Here is a 10362-nt window from a genome sequence, read left to right on the forward strand (position 1 = left end):
TGTGAGAGAACCAAGGATATTACTAACAATGAAAGGGAAGCTAGGCTCCTCCTGGGCAAACAGCCCTCTGTGGCTCTATTTGTTCTAACTACTATGCCTGCCTTCATGTCATTTAGTCAATTAGGGGCCTGCCAGAGGACAGTCACAAAATCTGTGGTCATTCTGCAGGCAGCATATCGTTTTCATCCAGAGTCCAAATCCAACCAGCAAAACTCTGTCTTACACAGGATGACTTGGAATTAGAGTCCTTAGAGCACAAAGAGCAACAGGGCTGTCCTTGCGTATCTGTTGCTCAGCCAAGTCATCAGATAAAAAGGCTGATTGCACAAGTGGACCATGCATCAGTTTGTGGGTTTCTGCATGACCAAGAGTGAGACCCTCCCTCCTGGCTCTGCTGGCCCAACCCACCAGGAGATGCTTTATTTAAACAGTTCCAAGTAAGGGAGACCAGCTGCCAAGGGAGACCCCTGAACCCCAGAACAACCAGCTGGATCAGTTCTCACAGGAGCTGCAGCTCAGAGACTGGGTAAGTCAACAATCCCCAGAGCTGGGAAAGGAGGGACAGTGACGGGGCAGCACCTCAGGGAGAGGTGAGCTGAAGTTAGTGCTTAGGCGATGTGGCACACTCTGGGGACAGGAAGAAAAGGAAATGGGACTCAGAGTGGCAGCACAGGGCCCTGTGGGTTGAGACACTACAGAGTGTGTCACAGCCAAGACCAGATCAGGGAGTAGTTACTTCTCTTCTTTTCTTACAGGAAACATGGTTCCAAAACTGTTCACTTCCCAAATTTGTCTGCTTCTTCTGTTGGGGCTCATGGGTGTGGAGGGCTCACTCCATTCCAGACCCCCACAGTTTACGAAGGCTCAGTGGTTTGCCAAGCAGCACATCAATATGAACCCCCCTCGATGCACCATTGCAATGCGGGTAATAAATAGATTTGAACAGCGTTGCAAAGACGAAAATACTTTTCTTCGTACAACTTTTGCAAATGTAGTTAAGGTTTGTTATAACCGAAGTATGCGCTGCCCTCGTAACAGAACTCTCCACAATTGTCATCGTAGTCGCTACCGGGTGCCTTTACTCCACTGTGACCTCATAAATCCAGGTGCACAGAATATTTCAACCTGCAGGTATGCAGACAGACCAGGACGGAAGTTCTATGTAGTTGCATGTGAAAACAGAAATCCACGGGATTCTCGACGGTATCCAGTGGTGCCAGTTCACCTGGATACCATCATCTAAGCTCCTGTATCAGCACTCCTCATCATCACTCACCTGCCAGGCTCCTCAATCATAGCCAAGATCCCATCCCTCCACGTACCCTGGGTATCAGCATCTGTCCTCTTCAGTCTCCATACCCCTTCAGGTTTCCTGAACTGAAGTGCCTTGTGAACCCCACAATAAACTGCTTTGCAAATTCATCTGGAAAGGTCTGTGTGTCTTCGTCGGCCGCTCTACTGTCATTTAGTGACAGTCTGCTCTAACGATATGGGTTTATCATGAATCTCTCACCCTCAATATCTGACCAAATTCCTTAATTCCCCCATCATCCTCCATGTGATACCTGATTCCAGGCCTGCCTTAAAAAAAATCCAATTGAGTCTCCCTCGCCTTGATATCTCCTCTAAGCAATTTTCCATCCACTGACCCCTCCCCCAACACCAACCTGTAACTTGTGTACAGATCTCCACTTGTTTTAGTTGTATTCCAGAATTGAGCCCAATTAGATACCGAGGTCCCATTTGATGCTTTATGGTCCAACTATGGTTTTTATTGTCATGATTTCTATACCAAGAAAAAAAGGGCTGCAGTGAATAAGTTGAAAATGCACGTGTTTCATTACAATTTATGAACGACAAATTTTGATAAAATTTAACTTTATGATAGAAAACACCAAAACAGAAACAGAAAAAGTCAAGAATGCTATATATATGGTGAAACCAGATTTAAAAAGGTTAATCTCAGTGATATATTCCTTTTAAATGAGCACATCAAATCTCCAGCTATTAGCAATTGTACTGGAGGTGGAACCTGGGTTTGAGTCAAATGTGCAATGAGATAAATTGTTCAGACAGCAATAGGGACAGATTGCAATACTGCCTGGAGGAGAGGAAGCCATCATTCCATGTCCTGGAGATGAGGAGCTGCTGGTCACGTGGGAAGGGGAAGGGGAAGCGGAAGGAGGAGGACGGTGAGGTGGGAGCACTCATGAAGGTGAGTTGCCCCCTGCCCATTCTGCCCTCCATAGTTGCCCCCAGTGGTGAGTCAAAGGGTTCATTCAACACCTGTCAGGGAGGGCACAGCCTCGAGAATTAGGGATTTGTAGCCCCAGAGAGAGAAGAAATGGATAATGAGAGCCCTTGCCCTGGCCTCCATTACAGGGCTTCACTCAGGAATCCATGAGAAACAGGAAGGGGAAGCCCTTTCTTGCAAGCTGTGGACAGGTGCAGCACTCAAGTGATTGTGCCGGGGACAGAGTGGGTCTTTTTGAACGGCCTAAGTCAGAATACAACAGAGATACCATGTCATCAGATCTGCACCTTGGTTCTTCAGTCTGAGATTTCTGACTTCTATATTTCTACTCTTCTTCCAGACCCTCAGAAATAGCAATTTCTATTCCTCGGATGACTCCATGTCAGTAATAGTTGCTCTCCTTGGCACCAGACAGCAGCTGTATTGAAGTCTCTCCTCGGGAGAAGCCATTGAGATCTTGCTTCTCCAAGGTGGGGCTGTGAACTTAAAAGTTTGCACAGGGACACTGAGTTTGGGAAATCTCAGTGGTCAACAGAATCCACTGCCTCTAGGTAAAATAGGACATGTCAGGAAGTGAGTGCAGTCTTCCCAACACCTCAAGGCAGAGGGGGAAGCTGGGACACTGAAAACTGGAGCCATGCTTGCTGTGAAGAAAGGTAGAGTTGACCTTCCTCGCTTCAGGTACCAGATCACAGGTGTCTTCTCAGTCAGGGATGCCTTGTCTCTAAAACAATAGGACAGAGGGATCAGTCCCCACCTGCCCCCACACCCTCTCCACATTGTGTCTTCATCCCCTCTCCTGTCATCCATTCTTTCGCTCATTCATTCATCCAGCAGACATCTACTGAGTAGATACCTTGCTCCAGGCACAGTTTGAGGGACTGCTGATGCAACACAGACCAAGACAGGTCACTGCTCTTTTGGGGCCACATTATGCTAGGATAAAAATAAACATACAAAATTGTCCTAAGCATGCAAAATTTTGCTAAGTGTCAGGAGGAAAAATACACAGCGTAGTACACAGAAAATTACACAGAGCAGCACGATATAGAGGTTCTGTGTGTGCCACAGACATCATAGGGCAGAGTGTCACCAGGAAAAGTCTATCTCAGAGAATGAAATCTGAACAGAAGAAAAAGCAGCCAGTCATGCAGACACCAAGTGGAGAATCATCCCAGCAAAGAGAAAGACAGTTCAAAAGTCCTGACAAACAGCAAGGCTGTAAGTAGACTTTTGGTTCTGTGTTTACGAGAAGTTGATTAAAACATCTGAAAGAGAATGACTACAATTATTTGCATCTTTGTATGTATTTATTACTTAATGTAATAAAACATTTTCAGTTTTAAAAAATGATCCTGAATGGATAGAGTTTCGGCGTGTTAGAAGCACAAAAGGTGTTTGGTCGGGACAAGATCATCATAGCCATGAGTATTAATGATAGGAGTTAATGAGGTTCAGACCCTTCATGCCTGTGAAGACAGAAGAATAAAGTAAATTCCCCATGGGGAACAAATCAAGCATGTTACATACAAGAATAATGTTGCCTAAAGATCAGCCCAGCTGCTGTGCAGAACTCAACTATTTGGGAGACAAGAGTGGAAGCAAGGCCCCAGTGAAGAACCACAGGTTGAGGGAGAGGGAAACAAGAGTCTTCCAATCTCAGTGAATCACACCATCATCCTCTAATGGTGCAGCCCCATGCTATTCCCCTCCCTGTTGCCATGGCCTCTCTCCAGCTCCTCCGTGCCTTTTACATCATCTTCCTGCCGTCCCCATGCTGAGGATTGAGCTGAGATCAGAGGCAGCTTCCCTCTCCCAGGGAGTGAGACAATTCAAACAAGAGCAAGGAGGATTCTGTGCTTGACCGTCAGGAAGCCCTGGCTGGACTCACTACCCCTTCTGCAGTAGACATCCAAGATTTTCTCATTGCCCTGGAACCAAGGCCAGCACCACAGAGACTACCATTAGAGAAGTTAAGTGGTCACATCAGCATGTTCCAAAGACATGCCCCTTAGAGTCCACTTCTCTTCCTTGAACCTCCCTTGTCTGATTTTATAAAATTCTCTTAATATCAAATCTCCAGAAAGTCTTGCAGGAGTAAATGCAGTTAATTGTTCTGTAAGCTGACAGGGAGGGTCTCCAGGGATTATAAGAATTTAACCAACTTGAGCAATCAGTCTGTTATACAAGTTTGCTGGTGGGAACCGGCTCCTGGCATAACCCAGCAACTTACAGACAAATCAGCATGAACTTTCCTCATTACCGTGCTAAAGTCTCCACTCAGTCAGGAGCCTCATTACCATAACATGTGAACTATGTGCTGGCAGAATCACTCACTGTGTCTGGGCAACTGGGACGCCTCCTCTACAAGTGATGATACACCCTCTGCCCTCTCCATCACCCCATAGAATGTTCTTGTCACTTTCCCTCAGGAAGACGCTGCTTTGGAGAATCCTCCCAGTGACCTTCTTACTTGAACCAAGTCACAAAACTTTTATTTATCAAAACGTATGTTCTCATAGAGAGTCTTTGTTACTCGCCAGGGAAACAAATCCTAGTTTTCTCAGCTACCAGCTCTAACACATTCTGTATAATCTAGCACAGAAGGAAGGTTAATTCACAATGCTACTGTTTTCACTTTGTTTTACTTTTTAATAATTGGGACCATATCAGGGCAGATGTCTTTAGGTGGGGGTTGAATGGAAGGTCAAGGAGACAAATCATCATCTTGGAAGGACACTCTTGCAGAGATTATGACTACACTTGGGATTCATGCATATGAGACCCCACCAGCAGAGTAGCCTGCAGTATTCAAGGATATCCAAGTAGACTAAATATTTTAATGAGAAAACAACAGGCTTTGTCCTTCAAGAAGTCCGCAAATTGACTTTCCGAAAGGGAAAGAAGGCCCCATTTTCAGGGCAGAAGACAGAAGAGGAGAGGGGTTTAGGTTAAACATTGTGATAAATTTTTCCTGATAATGACTTTTTGTTTCTTTCTTGGTTCATTTTTATTTATTTATTTATTTTCCCAGACTGGAGTGCAGTGGTGCAATTTCGGCTCACTGCAGCCTCCATCTCCCAGGTTCAAGCGATTCTCCTGCCTCTGCCTCCCGAGTAGCTAGGACTATAGGCTTGCACCGCCAAGCCCAGCTAATTTTTGTATTATTAGTAGAGATGGGGTTTCACCATGTTGGCCAGGCTGGTCTCAAACTCCTGACCTCAGGTGATCTGCCCTACACGGCCTCCGAAATTGACAGGATTATAGACTTGAGCCATCGCACTCAGCCTCTTAGTTCATTTTTAGAGATGAGGTCTCCCTATGGACTTGAAATTGTGGGCTCAAGCAATGTTTTTGCCTTAAACATTCCAGTAGTTGGGTCCATAAATACACACCACTGAGCCCAGCTGATACTCACATTTTATGAGCTGTGTTTCCACTCTGATTACTTAAGGAAGTGAGGTAATTAGTAGGGATAGGAGCATAGAAATTCTGTCTACATTCCTATTTCCTATTACCTATGAAAAACAGCCTTGTTTCTGAACTAAAACTTGATTTTGGTTAATAAACGTTTTTCTTTATTAATATGCATGTAGAATTATGACAGACTTGTCACTTTTGTCTCACGTCTGATCTACAATGATTTCAAAAGAAGATCAATTGACTACTTCAAAATTTTCATTGTTTGAAAGATAACATGGATGTAAAACTGGGTGATGTGAGAGAATTTAGCATATAGGGCCAGCCAGGTTGCCCAAATGAATATCTGGGAAACCGAATATGTTACATGCTTATCACACATTCCCACTGATTTAGAAAATATGACTTTATTAGTCAGGGTCATCAAGAGAAACATAGCAGATATATGTAGAAAGAGACAGATAGAAATACAGATACAGAAGGATTTATCATGAGAAATTGGCTCAGCCAATTATGCAGTCGGCGAAGTCCCACAGTCTGCTTTCTGCAAGCTGGCAGACCCAGAAAAGCCCGGGGTATAATTCGGTTCAAGTCCTAATGCCTGAAAAACATGGGAGTCGAGGACATAGATATCAACCGAAGTGTGGGAATAATGACACAAGATGTCCTAACTTTGGAAGTGAGGCAAGAAAAATGGTGAATTCCTCCTTTCTCCACTTTTCATTCTAATCTGGCCCTCAACAGATTGGATGAGCCCCATCCACACTGGCAATGCAACCTACTTTACTTAATCAACAAATTCAACTGCTAGTCTTATGGAAACACCCTCACAGACACACCCCGGAATAATGTTAATCTGGGCACCCACAGGCCCAGACAACTTGAAATATAAAATTCGCCATCATGATGACCTATGGTTTCCCAGGTGCACCAGGAGATGTTACCAAAATGGCACCATCAACCAGAACCCACATACATTCACCAGGTCAGCGCACTTCTCAGTTCACCAGAGATGGATTTTCTTCTGTGACATCACGGTCACCTGGAGTGGGGCCAAGAAACAGGCCACAGCTAATCATCAGAAAGAAAGGATTCTTTATTTGCTTTTTCACAAATGAGAGAAAAATGTGCCAAAATCCTTTGGTAATAAGTAGTTATCTCAAAGGCAAAGAGACTCAAAATGAAAATGAAAAAAGTCAGTTACCCGTCCCACTGTCTGTGTTTTTCCTCCACATATACAAATAGGTATTAAGTTCACCCTTTCTGGTATTAAGGACTAGAGTCTAACCCAATAACTCTGAATCTGAGTGTGCAGATGTTACCAGATTTTTCATTACAGAAAATGACAGTTGATATTTTACGGTGACAACTTTTACTTTCGCAGAATTCCTTAGTTAAGTGACACACACATGCAACTGGAAGGATTTACTGTTTTCACCCACAGCTCCCACACTTCACAGATGTGCAGGAGCTTCAGTACAGAAGTTCCTAGGAACATGGATAGCACATGTGTGACTTGTTAACCGCAATGCAATACCAAATATATGGGGTTCGGTGTCGGTCTTTTATTCGGAACATACAGTTCAGAATTGTTTAAAATAGTACATGTATCTCCAGTACAGCGCCAAGGATTTGGCGCCAAACCATTCATGAGAAGTTTGCCCCTGTATTAGTTCATTCTCACATTACTACAAAGAAACACCTAAAACTGGGTAATTTATAAAGAAAAGAGGTTAAATTAGCTCTCAGTTCTGCAGGCTTTACAGAAAGCATAGCAATTTCTCTGTCTGGGAAGGCTTCAGGAAGCTTCCAATCACGGTGGAAGGCACAGGGGAAACAGGGGTCTGTCATGCCAGGAGCAGGAGCAGGAGTAAGAGAGCAAGGCGGGTTGTACCACAATTTTAACAACCGGGTTTCATGAGAACTCACGCACTATGAGGAGAATAGCACCAAGCGAATGGCGCTGCAACATTCACGAGAAATCCAGCCCCATTATCCACTCGCTTCTCACCAAGCCTGCCTCCAGCACTGGGGATTAGATTCCAATATCACACATAGATGGGGCAAATATCCAGACTGTCTCAATTGCCCACAATGATCTTGAACTCCTGGCCTCAAGCGATCTTCCTGCCTCAGCTGCCCAAAGTGCTGGGATACCAAGCGAGAGTTACCATTCCCAGCTGGTGGTGACTCTTTTTATAAGGATACTAATCCTCTTGAATCAAGGCTCCACTCTTATGATGTCATTTAACATTAACTTTATCCTTATAGGCCCTCCCTCCAAATACAGTGACACTGGGGGTTCAATATATGAATTTCAATATATGAATATGAGGACTTCAATATATGAATTTTTAAGGGACATAATTCAGTCCACAGTAAACACTATATATAGCATATTACTGTCGGGGTGGGGGGAAGGAATTACACACAGAAATCTATGAAAATGAGAAAAAGCCTTATAGGTACTACTGCATATATGCTTAGATTCAGCATATATATTATAGAAAAGGTACTAAAAAACTGAATAACTATTCCTCCTGGAATACAAATCTAGGTTCAATAAAGAAAGGTAAATGAAGACATCCTTTTCACTAGATACTCTTTTTTAATGATTGAATTTATATTTTCATCATATGAATGTATATGCATTCTATATATGCGTATGTATTTACATGCATATATCTATATATGTAGAGATGTATGTATTTGTTAACCACAGACTCCCTACTACTACAACATTCAAACAAAGGAGAATTAATCAAGCAAAACTCAAAGAACCATAACAAGGCAGCACTGGATGACCTGGAAGGCTAAGGGTCCGTGAGCTGCCACCCCTCACCCCCGAGCTCGGAATCAGAGAGTGATGGAGATATCCCTCACTCCACCTCCTGCTCTCTTCCTTCTCCAGTCCAGCCACCTGGTCACCGAGTGAGGCTCTAAACTGGCCCTTATTACATGTGTCTGTACTTCCCCTTCTCAGAAGAGTGTGACAGAAGAGTGTGACTATCGAAAGTCAGCACAAAGAGTGAGACAGAGTGTGAGACCTGTTAGTTGGGGAACTGTAAGAACCTTGTGCTTTGAAAGCCGATCTGCTTTGTGATATTGAAATCCTCTGAGTCCATTCCCTCATTATTACAGGAAAGGTGTGTGAAAGATCCAGGTCACATCACTACAGGACAAAAGCTCTGGATGTTCAGCCACAATCAAAGCTCTTGAGATCCAGCAATTTCCTTGAACAATTTTTCTACCACACACACACACCTCAAAATTTAGTGCATAGCCATATTTAGGATTGTGGTAGAGGGCCATTACATGATCTTGACTGTGTCAATAAATGTCTTGGAGTAAAACTCTGGGGCATTCAGTGCAGATGGCCTACCAGTTGGATGTGGAATCTGAGCAAATCATCCTAACATTCTGCTACTCATCTCCAAATCACAGGCTTACATAAAATGGCTATCTATCTCAGACACTTTGCAATCTATGAGTCTGCAATGAAGAACGAATATGTGTGTGTGTGTGTGTGTGTGTGTGTGTGTGTGTGTGTGTGTTTTAAAGGGGCATATATGTGCTTTACTTGGTTTATGTATATGAGTTACTTGATTACTTAGATGGCAGTATTCTGAATAATGGATTAATTGAATAAATGAAACATAATTACATCATGTACAAAACTTTACATAGTTTTGTCTGTTTGATCATTATTCCTGTAAGTCTCCATAGTAATAAGAATTGTATTTTTAGTGAAGAAGCTATTTTGGTCTGACCTTCAAAACTGTCTTTGCATTTGGGGAGGACAAAAGACTAGCAAAAAAAAGCCTGAGGGATTATTTTAAGTATTCTTAGGATTTAGTGTTCTTCAGACTGTCTGGATTAGCTGACTTGTGAAAAAACTAATAGTTCACTCCTCAGTATTTCTGGAACAGGAAAGATTTTTCCTCATGCCCCCAACTGCCTCTTGCCAAATAAAAAAGCAAGAGCCCGCTGCCCTGAAGGGTGAGCCCCAGGCTAGGCAGCATTCATCACAGGCTGACTGAAAAGCTCTGGGGCCTTAAGGGAACATTGAGAATAGCCTGTCAGTATTCCGCTTGAGCCTGTGGTGAAGGTAACTGCAGGGAGAGGCTCCTCTGCCTGTGGAAGAGCAAGGGAAGAGTGGAAGGACTCCATCTCATGGCTTGAGTGCAAGCTCAGCCGCAGTACAACAGAACACCACGTAAACTTCCCAGGTTGTTTACTTTGGTCCCTCAGACAGAACCTGTGGACATGCCTGGGCCTGGAGGAACTCATCACCCTGAAGGGAAGGACACAAGCCTAGCTGGCATTGCCACCTGCTCTAGAGTCTTGTAGAGCTCTAGGGCCTTGAGTGAGGCCCTCACTTTCAAGAAAGAAATAAACTCTTCTCCACTGCAGCTAAACTGTAAAACTCATAACACAAGTGGATCCTCTGTGTATATTCACTTCCTTTCCTTCTTACCCGAGGTGCTGCAGTGTGAATCTGAAGGTGGCAAGTTCAACACTAAAGTGCTGGAGTGCATGAAAGTTATGGTAGACTCAGAAATCTGTTGTTCAACAGCTAGACTGTATTTATGATGGATGGATTTTCTGTCTAGTCACCAATTATCCTCTACATGGGTGACAGAGTGAGACTCTGTCTCAAAAAAAAAAAAAAGAGTTCAGCATGCCAA

The 10362-nt window shown here is 43.6% G+C and overlaps 1 protein-coding gene across 1 annotated transcript; it reads left to right on the forward strand.

Annotated features, from left to right (window-relative positions):
- Positions 1-479: 479 nt before the first annotated feature.
- On the forward strand, positions 480-1422 carry RNASE3 (ribonuclease A family member 3). Its single transcript, XM_025392186.1, has 2 exons — positions 480-526; positions 756-1422. Exon 2 carries the CDS (start codon positions 761-763, stop codon positions 1241-1243), a length of 483 nt encoding a protein of 160 aa, XP_025247971.1. The 5' UTR covers positions 480-526; positions 756-760; the 3' UTR covers positions 1244-1422.
- Positions 1423-10362: the final 8940 nt, after the last annotated feature.

The sequence above is a fragment of the Theropithecus gelada genome, chromosome 7b (genome assembly GCF_003255815.1).
Source record: "Theropithecus gelada isolate Dixy chromosome 7b, Tgel_1.0, whole genome shotgun sequence".
NCBI classification, from domain to species: domain Eukaryota; kingdom Metazoa; phylum Chordata; class Mammalia; order Primates; family Cercopithecidae; genus Theropithecus; species Theropithecus gelada.

Coding starts and splice junctions, on each gene's coding strand:
- RNASE3 (XM_025392186.1), top strand. CDS start 761: ATGGTTCCAAAACTGTTCACTTCCCAAATTTGTCTGCTTCTTCTGTTG.